This window comes from Acanthaster planci, linkage group LG13, assembly GCF_054643075.1.
Source record: "Acanthaster planci isolate LZ-2023a linkage group LG13, COTS_SCS, whole genome shotgun sequence".
NCBI lineage: Eukaryota > Metazoa > Echinodermata > Asteroidea > Valvatida > Acanthasteridae > Acanthaster > Acanthaster planci.
Genome location: NC_141789.1, coordinates 7810871 through 7828132, shown reverse-complemented (window position 1 = coordinate 7828132; position 17262 = coordinate 7810871). Strand labels below are relative to the sequence as shown.

At 42.8% G+C, this 17262-nt stretch overlaps 1 protein-coding gene across 4 annotated transcripts in view; it reads right to left on the bottom strand.

Annotated features, from left to right (window-relative positions):
- The window catches only part of ddrgk1 (DDRGK domain containing 1), a 64923-nt gene that overhangs the window by 14313 nt on the left and 33348 nt on the right, over positions 1-17262 (bottom strand). The window contains exon 7 of one of the 4 annotated variants that reach the window (XM_087144801.1): positions 250-11525. The exons of the other annotated variants lie outside the window; for them this stretch is intronic. Within the exon in view, the coding sequence (XP_087000927.1) occupies positions 11521-11525 (5 nt within the window). The 3' untranslated portion in view covers positions 250-11520. Of the gene's footprint in view, positions 1-249; positions 11526-17262 lie in introns of those variants that run through there. 4 annotated transcript variants of the gene reach the window in all.

Here is a 17262-nt window from a genome sequence, read left to right as displayed (position 1 = left end):
GTCCTGAGTATTATGCCCGGTGCATTGTGTGCTGCTTAAGTGCACGTCCGAGCATGCAATAGCAAATGCACAGTATGCGAATGGGATTTTTGAGGTCGCGAATATCGTAAGGGCTTTTTTGTCGTCAGTGCTTCATCTTTATGAAGACATACACCAGTTAAGCACTTCATGCGGTTGACTTCAATGTTTCAGCTATCATCTAACTGACCATTCACTCTTAAATCTTCAATGATTGATTTTTTACAGAACTTTGAAACATAAAGGACTTTTTATTATAACCTCTGGCATGATGACGTCATTGGCCCTAAATTTCACACATCTGTTAAGTGGGTTAAGATCATCATCCGCATCTATTTCCAGGCAATTCCGACAAACTTTGCCACAGACATCTTTTAAAATTATTTTTTCAAAATTTTCAACCTGGAGGGCGCTCAACAAAAATGTGACGTCATTAGCAGATGATTTCAAAAATACTATACCCCACCGACTAACGGCATTCAAAAGAAGTTCATACCTATCACCTTTTTTAAATAAGCCCACTTACGGTTTCAACTGGAAAGTAGAGTCACATAATTTGACCCACAAGAGATAAACTGAAGACCAAATTTCACTCTGCCGCTTGTTGCAAACAAAATGCTTGGTTTTTTGAAATTTACAATAATATTTAAATAATCAAATATATTTGATAATAAATCACTTGATGACATCATCATGACGTAATTATTATAGTATTATTTTTGTATCAAGGTCATCCCTTCAAGTAACTTTAATGACATTTGAAGATTTCTGAACAACCAAAATATTGCCTCGAAAACGTGTACAAAACATATGGGGAAAAATTAAATATTCAAAATTCTATAATAAAACAGGTGATGACGTCACGATTCCTCAGGTGGTAGTCTAACAATGTGCCAGGTTTGAAGGGAATTGGCCCAAAAGTAAGCAACAAAAGCCATGTGTATAACGACCTGGTGTTATGTCAATGGAAAAATAGAAAAGAAAAGATAATATAATCAAAAATAAAAAAAATCTTTACAAAAACAAAAGCTGTTTCAGCCGGTGACCGAAACAGCTAAAAGAAAAAAATTTCAAAAAAGAGACAGACGCTGTGTTTAGACAAACACTGAGCTGTGTCGGCAAACTCTTTTTCGGTTTGATAAACAGATTACACTCTTTTGATATACATACATACAAATTTAACTGATAAGAGACGGCAGAAACTTTATTAATAAAACTTTCAGTTCAGTTTGTACGTAAGACAAAAATTCAACAAGTCTTCAATGTCTTTCAAATGACTCTGATTAAGATCTCAGATACATACACAATGATCCCTTGCCTATTGAGAAGCAAAGGGGCAACGAATGATTTAATGAATAGTTATTTCAAATATACGAATGCTTGATTCAATTTAGTCCCTATACCTTAAGCTCTTATAATAAATATACTATTGGTATTAGTAACTACATGTATATAATTATTGCTTCGTCCCAGTTGTATTGAACCTACAGACATTATCAGTCAGGTAATACATGGATGTTGAATTTCATCAAGTGAGGGCACAGTTCTCTTTTCTTGTAAGGAGTTTGATTGCCCAAACAAGGATCTGCTGCAGTTGCAAGTACGCATTTGAATAACCCTGACCGTCAAGGTTTAGAGGATTTGGTACTGTTAGGACTATCAGTATACACATACTAAAATTTCAAAGACGGGAAGAAAAATAATGCAAAGATCAATTTTATACTATTCTTCCAAAAGTACATTTCCCTATTGAGAGTAATTGGACAAAATGATTATTTCTAACAACTGTATCTGCAAGTGCACAGCAGCACAAATTCTGAATGAGTATTTTAAGAATTATACTTAAAATATTGAACATTAATACTCATCCAGAGGTTGAGGGAATTATCAAGGTTACAGAGTGCTCAAGTGTCCTTACTATTTATAAAATATTAAGGGCAAAAACTGCATTTGTACTTCGGGGCATTTTACTTTTGTGCATTATATAAAACTGGCAAAGTCCTCCCCCACATTAGTGTGGGTCAGGTATCCTAGGGATACTTACCTCTGCCCAGCCTACATATGCAAATTTCCCATGTGCCTATAACAATTTGCTGAAAAGACTTGATTATGCATACTGCCCTTAGACCCTCCAACGGTGCACTGCGATCCCACCACCATGTTCGTCCTTCTTTTTGAAGTGGTGAAAACTACCGGAGCCAAAGTGGGAAGGATGGGCAGGAGGGGCTGGGCAGGGGTAAGCATAACTAGGAGACCTGACCAACACTAATGTGGGGGAGGAGTCTCCTGCATTCACATACCCCTGCCCAGAGACTACATATGCAAAGTGGCACCGTACCCTGGAGGTGGGTCGGCAACGGGAGTGTAGTTAATAAGAGAAACATAAGGCAGGCCTCTCCAGAGCAAGCAATCACCAGAAGAAACCCCTAGGTTGAAGTATCCACCTTCCAGCCCAGAACAGTCCTGGACATTGTCTGGACTGCCAAGCACAAGGTCACTGTGCAATGGGCTGTTTCACTTTGCAGAACATCTTTTAGGTAACACTTGGTGAAGGTGGAGGGGGATTCCAGCGAGCCGCCTGGCAGGTTTGAGCTAGAGGGTCTCCTCCGAAGTATGACCAGGATGCAGAGGCGGCCTGAACGTCATGGCCCCTGACATGAAATCGGGTCATCTCATCAGGTTGTGCCAGCCAGTCTCAGGTTTTAAAGATAATGACCCAGATATCCATCAGGCAACAGTGTCCTTTGACATTGGGTGAACAGGGTCTGTAATGGTGATGAAGAGCTGGGAATTAGATTCTCGACGATGCTTGGTCCTGGCAAGATATCACTTGAGAGTCTGAACCGGACATCATCTCTTGTTGGAGCCATCTCCCGAAAGAGAGGCTATATCGGGAATGAATATGTCGGGAGACAGACCAAAAGGATTTTGCCAGGAACCTGATGGTTGGGACAAGACGAACCCCATGTGGCTCCCAGCAGCTGTGCCCATCGACAGGGCATATAGCTTGCTACCTCGTCTTGATGTAACAACCTTGAGGAAGAGCGCCAGCCTGATGCTGAGATGGAGACCAGACACATCAGCCAGTGGTTCGAAAAAGGGGGGACTTTCAAGGACTGGAGGTCCCAGGATAAGACGAGGTGTTTGATGTGAGGATGCCTTAGAGACATCCCTTGAAGGAGATATAGGATAGCAGCATTGTTGTCTGAAAGAGTCGAGCCATCGCTGAAGCCCGAGTGGACAGCCGGCAAGGCCAGCCAGTAGTTGCAAATGGCAGTAACCTAGAGGCCACAGTGAGAACAGATATCCAAAAAAAGTCTTTGACGGAGCTCACAGGAGCTTCGGTTAGAGAAACATCATGGTTGTCACACCCTCTAGTAAAACGTAGTTGGCTGATGTAAATCTTGTGAGTGGAACAGCCGTTGACCCTGGGCCGAACTAGACATAGCATCTGCAGAAGAACCTGACGTCCAGCATGTCAAGTGAAGACTCTCTAATGGTGGGCGAAAGATCTCTGACTTGGGCTGACTGGAAGGACCAGCAGTCATCGCACCAGGAGTCTTATACGTCTTTGAAACCACAGTTGGTGAGGCCAGAGCGGGGCAAAAAGGAGGATCCGACATAGTCCCGTTCTATTTAGGACAGGACCCACAGGATGAGGGAGATTGGAGGGAAGACGTACGCCAGAGGGCCCAACTAGTCAATTTGTAGGGCGTCTGTCGCCCACACCTGTGGGTGAGCGAACCTGAAGCAGATCATTGGAAGGTGGGCATTGTTGGTAAGAGTGAAGAGGTCGAATTGAGGATGCTCAATCTCCATGAAAATCTGGATTAAGAGTCCATTCTGTCGGTTGGACAGCATCCGAGAGTGTATCTGCTGTGCTGTTGCTGGTTTCCACTACGTGGACAGCTTAAAGGATGATCCCCTGACCGATTGTCCACATCAAGAGCTGGCACGCAAGGGCGCAGGAGTTGAGGGCAAGTGCTGCCCTGACGATTGATGTACACCACTGTTGTTGACGTGTCGCTCTGGACTCAAGTGGAACAGCCTACTAAGTGCTGTCAGAAGTGAAGAAGAGCGTTGAACACTGCTTGGGGTTCTAATACATTGATATGTTTCCCTCAAGAGGCCGTGTCCTAGACCCCAAAGGCGCGGAGTGGAGAGAACCCCCCTCTGAATAGCGACGCATTACCAGCACACTGTTGTAAAAGTTGGTACCTTAATACTTCTACACAAACACCCCTTGCACAAGGGGTTTGTGCACAAACCCTGTCAGACCGCAAGTATCTACTCCTAACCACGTTCAATTAACTCGGCAGCCATATAGGGGAGTTCAGAGTCAGTGACTGCTGAAACCACAGGGTATGCTGAACACACTATACAAGTACATGTGTTTATGCATGCTCACAGTGCACATTGATTATGTCGGTGACCAGGATGGTATCAGAAGGCCGTTTCAACCTCTTATCGTTTTAAGCCTCCACTTTCTGTCGGTTGTAAAAAAATGTAAATGCATGATGTTTTGTCATGGGTGTGGACAGTTACTGTAAAATAAACTTCATGCAGCGGGGATTTTTTTTTCAACATTTTCACCAGCTTGATTGCCCCAACCTTGTTCATCACAACTCATCCTGTTTGTTTTCGTTTAGTTGTATTTATAAATTTACAAACCCTGATCACACAAATTTATGAACATTATAACGCCAACTTTATTAGTTCCTTATCTCATTATGTTGTATACTTTATGCTTCAACAAAAGCTGTTTCCTTTGTGGAATTCGCTCACTTCGGAAAGGGTTACAGTTTGCGACAATGATCTAAGCTTCATGACCATCTTTCGTGTTATTGAGTTCAGCTGGGAAAGACCTATAGCGGATCAATGGGCATAATAAAATGTCATTACTTTTCCATGGATGACTGGAATTACTGGTGCAATAATTTCGATGCGGAGCCCATAAATGGATCGACACTCACATTCCTTGATCAAGATCGAAGATGACGCAAAAAAGGTTGGAACCATTTGCCACTTTGAGAATCAAGGACTTGTTGCAAGGAAAAATTTTTTATTCAGGCAAGGAGAACACCAAAGACGAGCAATATCGCTGACAGCCTTTCTAAGTTTATTGTTTAGAAGTAATTCCCTCTGGAACGATAGGAGCGTTGCAGAGTCAGAAGAGGTTAAACAACGTAGAAATGCTGTAAAATCAGGATGTATACGTCTTCTTTCATTTTCAAAAGAGCCAGCAGGTTGAGACTTTAATAGCGACCACGAGACAGGCCTATGAATGATAAACCAGCCAAAAATTACACTACGCCTAACATACAAAACGAGCAAGAACAAAAAGATAGAAATAAGACTGATTAGCTGGTCACCTCTGGACAGGAGAAGCACGTGATGGTAAGCAGCCCGCAAGACGCAAGAGAATTCCCCGACAACAATCCCCTGCTTGCAGAAATAGAACATAATCCAGCCATTCTTGACAGCTACAGAGTTCCAAGTTGGAAATGGTGCACTTCCACATCACATCAGAAAGCGAGGCGCAGAGAGGAAAAGCAACAAGTCATTGCATGAGACAGTTACCGGTATTGAAAAAAATGGGACAACCCAGATCCCCGAAACTGTGACTGCCGACCCAGAGAAATTGCCAAAAGATTACGGCAGCAGAGGGAGAGTGTCATGGGCATTGCACACGACATTAATTTTGGTGAGAAAGAATATTTCTTTACTACGTGTGGCTTTGACTGTAGCCTGCAGAAAGGGGAAATAAATGAAAACGTGGCTGCTTGGAATGGCCTTCACGAAAGGCGACATAATTTCTATCTTGAAGATGATAGAATCGAGAGATGGGCTTTCTCTGTATGATGACATTGTCCAGGTTAACTCTGCACGGCATTTCCATGTTTCCATGGAAATAATCGAGCATCTCAGACAACTATTGCCTGGTTTCTTTGCTCCTAGAAGACAAACTGTCACTGTGAAAGCTGAGATGAATGCAAGAGTTAGCTATTCATCATTCTAAGCACAGAGGCAGTGTTGCATCTTGTTTCAAACTTACATGTATGTACTGATTGGAGGGTTGAGTATTGACAGGACACGCTAGAACAATTTCTTGTCGCAAGTAAAAATATGCTAAGCTGGTAAAACAACGCAGGATAATAAAAGCATGTGTAGAAATGGAAAAATATGCCAAGGGATATGACCCAACATGCATCGGTGAATTCAAACAATACTACTTATTATTTCCTCACTTGACTGGTCGTGTTCATGCACGGTGGTATTGTTTGATAATAAATAAACAAATAGGAGTGGGTTTCGGTTCGGTGATTTAAAACCCGCGCTTTCTTCAATAGAAACCCTTAGGCCTATTTCGTGGGATGGACTGTGTACAAACATAAGGATAACAAAAGAAAAATGCTGAAATTGAAATTTCATTAAATACATTTCGATGGAACGTTGAATATCAGTACGCATGCAACAATTGAATTACAAGCTAAGATGTAAGAAACGTTGAAAAGAGAGCATACATGAATATTGCTGTCGTTGTTCAATGATTTTGTCATTTAGCAGTTCAAGCATGGTCATCAAAAGAACGGACTTTTAAGACCAATACAAAACAGGGATGTTAGCGCTAGTGCAACTATTGCTGGATAGTTTTTGCATGTCATTTATATGAAATGTCATAACTGTACCTCCAAGTCTGAAAATTTCCTGTTTCGTGTATCATAAATGATTTAACAATGTTGACCACGACAGAAAAATCAACTGAACTGTATGTTAAACAAATAGTTAACTTAAAGAAATCTTTCATTGCCGTATCAATTTTAATTAATTAACTCTGTTTAATTTTTAATTTAGTTTGGAAATGTAAATTCTATTAAAAACCTAATGTTTAAGGTGTTCACTTTTGCTGTTCTATATTGATGTAACAGTTACCTATAATTTTCAGTATTTGGCAAAGGTAAACTTTAAGTTATCAAGTTAAGTTATTAATTATTTTCATGTGTAGAAATGAATGTAACGTTAGAAATAATTGCGAAAAAAGGGTACTTAGGCCTATACAGGTTCAATCGAATTGTCGCCTCATATTAGGCATGCGCCCCCTACTGAATAGAATGAAAATTCCATACCAAACTTGCATTCCCTTTTTCACCAGCAACCAGCCCAGTCTGACACGGTCAAACTGGCAAGGCAATTCGCATCCCTTTCTCAGCCCACTCGAATCCTTTTTTTTCACCGCCAACCAGCACCGTCTGACACGGTCAATCCTGCGAGGCAATTCGCATCCCTTTCTCAGCCCACTCGCATCCCCTTTTTCTACCGCCAACCAGCACCGTCTGACACGGTTAATCCAGTGAGGCAATTCGCATCCCTTTCTCAGCCCACTCGCATCCCCTTTTTTCATGGGCAACCAGCGCCGTCTGACATGGTCAATCCAGCAAGGCAATTTGCATCCCTTTCTCAGCCCACTCGCATCCCCTTTTTTCATGGGCAACCAGCGCCGTCTGACATGGTCAATCCAGTGAGGCAATTCGCATCCCTTTCTCAGCCCACTCGCATCGGGCGCAGTCGAAGAGCAACTATGGCACGCCATTAAAAAAATGGGCGCCAACAGTAGGGGGCCCTTTTGCCAGACCTTGTTACCTTCAGTATACACACTTTGGACATGCCCACTACAAAGGAACTCATGTCGGGATAGTATGTGTGGCGTAGCCAGGCCGAACAGAGATATATGGAGATCCCAGAATTATCAGATGAAAGGAGCGTGTAGAATTTGCAACAATGAGAATTTTGGTGAACTCCAACACCCGAGGCGTGGATGCTGACTTGAATGGGGTGATCACCAGTCAGAAATAGAGGGGAGTCTGTTTGGAGATCGTGGTTTATTGTTACCACACCTAAGTGCCCGATGACGAAGTTTCAGACGTTGAAGGGCTCGACGGCGCACTGGGTCTGCGGGTAAGGCGTTGACATCTACTGCAGGCATAAATGACCAAAAAACTGGTGGGGGAAAATATAAAACACACGTAGTAGGCTGATCGCTTAGCGTTTTATTCACCAGGATAGCTCCAGAGAATGGTAGAGAGATGCCCATGTAGCAGATTTCTCTGTTTCCCGCCCAGCTGGCCCCCGGCAAGGGAGTCTTGAGTGCTAGCCGGCGGTCTGATGCGTAGTGTAGTGGTAGGCCTATGAGCTATTGTTCGGGTCATGGTCACGGTTAAGCATGTGTGACTCAGACTCGCATTCACTAGTATACATATACAGAGGCCGTACGAGCAAATGACGTAAGGTGGTCCGGTAGCTTAAACATGTACATGTAATGCCCGCAAGCCCCAAAAAGGCCTGGATAGGCCTGGATAATAAACATCACCACACTGTAAAGAAAAAGAATTGGTTAAACAGTGCTTGGCATACAAGTTGCCATGTTATTGGTTAATTCCATCAATGTTGGTCAAACATTGACAAACGATTGGGAAGAATTTGCACAAGGTTGGGAAGTTGACATTTACACCAACACTGGGTAAAATATCAATCAAAGTTGACAACCTTTCCACAGTGCAGTTGAACCCAGATAGGTTAAAGAATTGTTATTGAATGAATTTGTTAAGTGCAAAAAATAAAATGAATGGGTGTTCGTGTATTGGATGGACTGACAGAGCCGGCTGTGAAGCTGGAAATGAAGCTAGAAATCGGTTACAAATCTAGGTGAGGATCCAGATGGAGATCCTCACACAGGGGATTTAAGTCAGGAGCAGTCGCTGGTGGAGTTGAGGTTGACTCGAGGCAGCTGACTATTATGGACAGCGTTTCCAAGGGAATGGACCACCTTCAACAAATTAGAAGAAGAAATACATGTATCTTGCTTAGGTGCAGAGAGAGATTTTGAATTTGAATTCCGAAGAGGACGATTAGTGTGCACACTTCTTATGTGCTGGTGATCCGGCTGTGGAACAGCCGGATCACCAGCCGAAGGAAGAACCTGAAGACCTGTGGCGTCAACAGGATGTCCAAAATGCAGGTCGTGGTCGACTGAAGCAGGCTGAGCCGCCGGGGAGCTGTGACGGAAGCACCATAGTGATGCTTGAATGAAGTGAGTGCTTGCTCTGCAAGTATTGGGTCGAACGACGGTAGTCCAAGAACGTGGATCATGTCACGCTCAAGAAGGCGGAGGGGGCCCTCAAATTGGGTCAGGCCAGCAATAGAGTCAATGTTGTCATCCTCCGAACAGACAGGTTGAAGGCCCGTGGAAGAGAGTCCGAACAGTGTGCTGAATGAAGAGAGTCACCATGATCCGGGACATGATCCGGAGTTGGGTCCCGTTGGGGAAGCGGTTCTGGCTGGATGACAGAAACCACTTCGACCTCCGAGAATGCCCCTTGCAAGGGAGGAGGGACAGCCGGGAGGGGATCTGCGTCAGCTGCCACTGGTTGAGGCTTGGAGTCTATTTTGCAGGAGAGAGAGGTGAATGCCTCCTAAAGGGTGATACAAATCAGACTTCAGCATTTCTTCTTAGCCTTGGATGAGGAAGATGAAGAAGACGACTTGGCCTTGTGCTTCTTAGACTTTACCCCAGCGGGGGAGCTGAAGGCCGGGACGGTTGGAGGAACAGCCGGGCGGGGGGTCCACTGAATGGACGGTCATATCATGCAAGGAGCATCCCAGGTCAGGATCGGTGGCCTCAAGACAGAAGTCCATCGGCAGACCGGAGCTGCGGATGGAATGTGGTGGACAAAAGCCCTGGCGGTGTAGCAGTCCAAAGGGGACGACATTGTCTGATTCAAAACGAGGCTAAGCACCCTGCAGAATTGCAGACTCATCCATGGCAGTAGCAGTGGAGTGTTGCGAACCCGCTGTGGAAACCATTGCCCGCTTGGAGAGAGTTGGCTGGCCCGGCTTCCTAGCAGACGCCAATCGGCAGGAAAAGCCTGTGAGGGACCTGAGGCAGACGGAAGACCGTCGCCCTGCGAGCCTCCCTGGGTCATCGGTCATTAGGGTGCCCGGGAATATGGTAGGTACTGATGCCCGGTACCCACAGCATAGAGAAGGAACTGCCCATCATTCTACCAAGGGTAGTGTTGCGGGACAACATGCTAGACCTGATCTGAAGATGCCTGGAGCAATCATCAGTGAACAAGGGCAGCGTTGTGGCACAGCACGCTCAGCCTGATCAATTCCGGTAGTGGTCTTCAGTGATCATGGTATTGTTGTGGCATAGCATGCTCAACGCGATCATGTAGATAAAGGTCCAGGGCAGTGTTGTGGCACAGCACACTCAACCCCATCCTATTCACTCCACTGGGTCTCTCCCCGTCAAGGCCGTTAATCAGATAATGCAAACCACATCACAAAGGACCCATATAGCATTGGGTCATTATTATTCGAATGTGCACACCACAAGCCCTGGTCAAAGGCCATACACAACACACTAAGGTAGGTCACACCTAACCCTGTAGATAATACACAGAAAAAAAAGGGCAGAAAAGAACAACAAAATACGAGATACAAAATACGAAAAAAAGCACTCTTGCCAATAGATAAGAAATCACTCTTTATTCGTTAACAAAAATCAAGTCAATTCACAAATGCGAAAGGTACGGAACTCGAAACTCTGAAAATACCATAAAAGACACGTGTGTAAATGACAGGCGCTGAGAAAAGATAGACAAACATGGCAGCGGGATCGCAGTGCATTGTGGAGGGTCGAGGGGCAGTATGCATATTCAAGTCTTTTCAGCGAATTGTATTAGGCACATGGAAAATTTGCATACGTAGGCTGGGCAGGGGTATTTGAATGCAGGAAAACACAGGAACACATTCAAAAGATCAGGATCTTGTGATGTTGAAAACTTTGCATAGCATAGCTTTGCAGCCTGAATTCACGATTTCTGCAGTGATCTTGAAAAAATTACAGGGGACATGTACACATACACACACATGTATATCCCATGTCCTGTTGGTTGCATTTGTTTCAAGCAATCTTGGTATTTCATGAAATCCATCTGTTGAACAGTCTTGGTATGAATTGCATTTCCATGGACGATACTTGGGTCACCACTTCCTCCATATATTTGCTGGTCGACATTCTTCTGTGTCATCTACAAAAGGGAAAATACTTGTGCAAATAGGTGTCACAATTTTCAGCACTTTCATATCACTTGGCTACATATAAGTAAGAATGTTACAGTGGGGGACCGGAGACATGGATGTTGATCAGTAAGCAAAATGAATGGGTCCGCTTTTTGCTTTCGTGACTGCATTAGCTTTTTGCTTTCATGACTGCTTTAATCAGAAGTGGCCAACTCTTGTGGGTCAATACTAACTGCAAGCTTTCTGGCCACTAATTAACTTGTTATTTTCCTTCCTTGGTTGTCAAACAGCTTCTTCTTTCATCTTGGGTAGCCATGCTTCTGATATGTACATGTAACAGCATTATTACGGTAGACATACTCGAGTAAAGTCCAGTATCCACTACCCACTGGAAGCTAGAAGGAAGACCATCCGTGTTCAACCTTTGAACGTACAACATCATGTACTTTGTCAGGCATTGAGGATGACAAGGATTTACTTGTTTTCAGTTACCCAGTATTTATTATTTCTTAAGTCAGTGCTTGTTTAAAAGAATCGAAACTCTCTCTCTAAACTACATGTATAAGGAGAAAAACTTATACAGCAGGTTTTAATAAGAATTAAATGCGTACGTAACAGAAAGAACCATTGATTACAGTGACATCTCATTTCATTTTGTAAATACTTGTAAATTACAGAGTAATATCGGAAGTTGTAAATATACTGGAACTGATGCATCGACTTTGTGTAGCGCATTTAAAACCAAATCATATTAAAGTTCACTTTCTCATCTTTCATTTTCCTTTCAATTTTCAGTGGCATAACCAATGACTTTTGAAGATACTGCTTTCCAGATAAAATCACCTTTCAAACCCGTCACAAGGCCCATTGCTATTTTGAAAATTGATGCCTACACTCTTTTGCAAAATAGAACGACTTGCAGGGTCCTGTTTGGTTCAATACTTTCAGAAATACATGTACAAACTGGAAGTCCTGCTCCTACAGTGTACGTGTACATGTAGATTCCATTCCATCAACAGCGGAGAATTTGACAGCCTCTAAATTTTGATTCAGTCCAGCAGGCAATTTTGGACCTACCAGTATTTAATGGCCTGCAACCTTCAGGTGAACGAATGAGGCCAATTTATCATTATTTTCTTCGTACATGTACATGTATTACTGATGTTACATCATGGTAACTGACATTACACAATGGTATCTACATTGTAACATCTCGATGACTGACGTTACACATTTTGAAGCGTCCATTTTGGCTCAATGGTATGTTGAGTATCCCTGTTTCTGGTGTGGAGAGGAAGACATTTGGTCATAGACTAGAAGTCCCAAGTTACATCATACAGATCACTGTATGAAAATCCATTCATTAATGAAGCCATCATTTTTTTTCCTTTCATTTGGTACAGTGTTTCTCTGGTAACTCTATCCATGTGAAAGCTTATTTTTCAGAGTTCTAGTATAGTGGACATAAAGGAATGAAGTTAATTATATGTTGATGCACCTCTCTTGCTCTCTAGATTGTTAAAAATTTAAAAAATGTTATGTTGCAAAAAAATAAAAATAAACAGAATGCAGAAACTAAATAAAACCAAACTAACAGATCTAACTCTAAAACCGAAAAACTGCTATATAACGTTTTAAACTGCAAAATGTGCAATTTTTGTAAGGACTGCTATAGATGCACAAATATAATAGATGGTTTTTGTTCTATTGGCTGTGTTGATTGTAGGCGTATCAATACACGTAAATGTAAATTATGTTATTTTTGTAATAAATCTTGTGGTGAATGTAAAAAATGTGATCATTGTGAATTTTGTTTATATTGTATCAAATGTTTTACTTCTACTTCATGTTTTGATTGCATGAATTGCAAAAATTGCACCTATTGTGTCAATTGTAAAGACTGTGAAAATTTCCAAGACTATGAAGATTGCAAAAACTGTAAAGATTGTTGATTGCAAAAAGTGTGTCAATTGTAAAGACTTATGAATGTACATGTAGCTATTTTGTAAATTACAAAGCACTGAGCTTGGAAGAGTTGGAAATCTTTGACTTATTATTTGCGTTAGACCCAAATTCAGACCCAAACAAGCAGACAGAGCAGACAGACCCAAACACAGTCACAACCCAAACCGTCACTCTGGTTTTCCTCTAGACTTATACTCAGACTGAACTAACAAAGCTATATAAAATATTGACATTAAAACGCAATCTGACACCAAACCATGGAAGTCAAGACGTGCAATTCCTGTTATAAAGAAAAACTGATTGTAGAATTTACACTTCAAAATAACGGTAACTACCGTATACTGATTGTTTTTGATGTTGTTTAGATTGTTATAAACGATGGAGAACTTGCGAACACAGAATCTATAAGTACATGTTTATCTTTTTTGTTCGTAGACCAAACACACAGGAGAAACAATCCAAAATGAGATGAACATGGTTGTGAACAACCACTGAGCTATTTCGGAGCTTTCTGTTTGGTGATGACGTCATCATGATGTCATACTTCAGGAAAATTCTTTCACGAGGGTCTTTGTTGCATGTAATTTTGATGTTGATCAAACCTCTGATAATTGCCTAAATGGTGGCTTGAAAATGTGTACAAAGTCAAGGGGCTGAAATAAATATTGAAAAATCACTAGTAAATTACATGTTGATGTCATCATGACATCATTTCTTTTGAAGAATTTTTGGACAAGGGTCTTTGTTCGATATCACTTTCATAGCCATCAGACATCGCAAAGGTTTCCAAATACTGGCTCGAAAATGTGTACAAGTAAATGGACTGAAAACACCTTTGCAAAAAAGCTGCTCCTTTATGATGTCATGTGATTTGCATTTAAACTGAAAGAAAATTCTGAAATATTATTTGATATTCAGACTCTTGTAATCAAATGAAAATGAAAAAAAAAATAAGATTTTTTTTTCGTTATTGCAGTTTCATTGAGAACTATTCTAAGATAGCCCGCCCTCTAAATGACCTCACTGTTGGGTGTGTCTACCCTAAGAAACGGGGCCGCCCGCACCAAAATCTCAGTCTGATCCTCATGCTAGTAGGGCCGAGGACCCATTGAATGAACTTTGGACACAAGAGTGTGAGGAAGCATTCCTCACTTTGAAGGATCGTCTTGTATCTGCTCCCGTGCTTGCATTTGCAGATCTGCCCAAGCCATTTGTGTTGCAGATAGATGCCAGTCGTGATGGTTTGGGTGGGGTTCTATATCAAGAGCATGATGGCAAACTTCGTCCTGTTGCATATGGTAGTAGAGGGTTATCACACAGTGAGAAAAACCACCCCACTCATAAACTTGAGTATCTTTCGCTGAAGTTGGCTATCACTGATAAATTCCGTGATTACTTGTACACGGTAAAGGAACCAAAGTGTTGACCGACAATAACCCCCTCACCTATGTTCTTTCTTCAGCCAAGTTGGATGCCACTGGCCACCGTTGGTTGGCCACATTGTCAAACTTTGACTTTTCTATCCACTATAAGCCAGGGTGGACCAATGTTGATGCAGATGCTTTGTCACGCAGGCCCCATTCTCCTGCACTCAATCTGCAGTTTGAGGAGGCACAGCGAGACAAGGTAAACCAGCTGGAAAGTCAACTTGAGGGCAAGGATGATGTTGTCTGCCCTCAAGAAGTTGTGAATGCCCTATACCATCAGTATGGTGCCACAACCTCAGCACAGTCAGTTCATGGACAGGCAGATGTCAGTGTTCCACTTATTCATTGTCAACAGGTGCGAATGCTGTTACTGAATGCTATGCATTGAATTCAGAGATGAGTAATATGAACTGGAGAGAAATTCAAGGAGAGGACCTAATCATCAAGCAAACCATAAGCTCTGTTCAAGCAGGCAGGAAATCAGACTTGCAAACAGGCCTACCAGGCGAAGTGAAACTTATCCTCATGGAGATTGACAAACTTTCCCTTTCCAATGGTACGTTGTACAGATGTGTCACCAACTCATTGGGCAATAAGTGCTTTCAACTTGTACTTCCCTCTAAAGTCCGTATTCAAGCTATCCGGGGGCTACACAATGAGTTGGGACATCTAGGTGTAGAGCGAACAGTGGCGCTTGCACGAGATAGGTTTTACTGGCTTCGAATGGCAGCAGAAATTGACAACTGGGTCAAACACTGCGCTCCATGTCACGGTGTGGCTAGAAAGACACCCCAAAAGCCTGCAGCACCACTAGAGAACATCAAGACAAATGGTCCTTTGGAATTAGTCTGAATGGGTTTCCTATCCTTAGAGGCTGACCGTAACAACAAAAAGCCCATCTTGGTAGTGACTGATCACTTTACTAGATATGCCCAGGCATTTCCCACTAAGGATCAAACAGCTCGCACAGTAGCTAAGGTCTTAGCTGGGAGAACTTCTTTGTTCACTACGGATTGCCCCAACGTCTTCACTCCAACCAAGGGCGTGATTTTGAAAGCAAGGTTGTAAAGGAGTTGACGTTTCTTCTAGGCATCAAGAAATCACGTACGACGCCCTACCATCCCCAAGGTGATCCTCAGCCAGAGCGCTTCAACTGTACTTTGCTGAATATGCTTGGAACCTTAGAGGATGAGAAGAAAGCCAACTGGAGTAAGTATGTTAGTGCATTGGTCCATGCATACAATTGCACCAAGCATGACAGCACAAGTTTCTCGCCTTACTTCCTTATGTTTGGCAGAGAGGCAAGACTCCCAGTGGATTTGCATCTCGGTGTGAACCCCGATGGGTTTTCCCACAGCGAACATGTCCAATATGCCAAGGGCATCAGAGAACAACTGGTGAGGGCATATCACCTGGCAACCAAAGAGTCTGCTAAGTCGGCTTATGCCAACAAAGTGCGTCATGATGGACATGTACGAGGAAATGACTTGACACCTGGAGATCGGGTTCTCGTCAAAAATCTTGGTCTGAAAGGAAAGCACAAAATTGCCAATCAATGGGATTCGACAGTTCACTAAGTTGTAGACCAGATCAGTCCAGATATGCCAGTCTAACGCATCAAACCAGAGACTGGTGATGGGCATGTCCGAACCCTAAACAGAAATATCTTGTTGCCCATCCACTATCTTAATGGTGAAGAGTCCCACCATCCAGGCACCAAACCAAGTCGTCCCGTCACGAGAGCCACAGCTCAGGCAAAGGTTTCACAATGTCCATCAGATTCATCTGGGAGTCCAGATTCCAGTGATGATGAGCTGGTTGTAATCCTCCCCAAACAACTGTTGCAATCTTTGCTTAATGCAGAGGCCTAAGAGTTTATCCCTCTACCACAAGTGGGTGAACCACGCTTAACCCAAGAATGTCGTCCACTTTCTTTTGAGGAAGTTCGTGGTGTTGAGGGAAACTCAGCCTCTCAGCAGCCTTCATCTCCTTGTGGGGAAATCCCGACCGGATGACATCAAACAGTCATCTGGAACCTCAATGCCGTCTCCAGTGTAATAGAATCTTTCCCTGCCTGACACAGATTCAACAGAGGCGCCTAGAGCAGATAGTCCTGTCGCTTCACCAGCACTTGTGTCCTCTCCATCAAGTCCTCACAATAATAAACAACCTCCTCAGCACATCCCTGATGGAGTGCCTCCTCCATTAATTGATGATTCTCAATCAGGCAAACCTGCTGCTAGTCCAATAACTACTCAGCCGACTGTTACTGACACTCCTACTCTTGAGTCGAGTTCTGTTGGACGATCAACTCAGGTGTCAAGACCACTCCTGTGGATGAAGTTTGAGGTGAAAGAAGAACCTGTGTTTTCCTGGCTAATTCAAACTCATGTGATGTTTGCCAAATTCAAAACAAAGGTTTTTGGTCATAGGGTATGTCCGTGTATTTGTACTTATTCCGTTATTTTCTCTTTTCCTTTTGCTCCCGGAGTTTGCAAGTTAAGAAAGGGGAGGATGGGACCCCATCCCAAAAGAGGTCTTGGGTTACAATTTAAAATTTTATTCTTTATGACTATGTTTTCCTTTTGCACATTAAACTGTTCTTTCCTGAGCTTTGACTTTTCTACTGGTAAGCAGTGTTCCAGTGGTTAACCTTTGATCTACTGTTTGTTCCTTTTGTCAAATATCCTGCTCTTTGTTCAGTTTGTCTTTAATGTTCCTGCTCTCCTAGAAGATCACAGGATGCTTTTTGTATCCACTGCCTTTA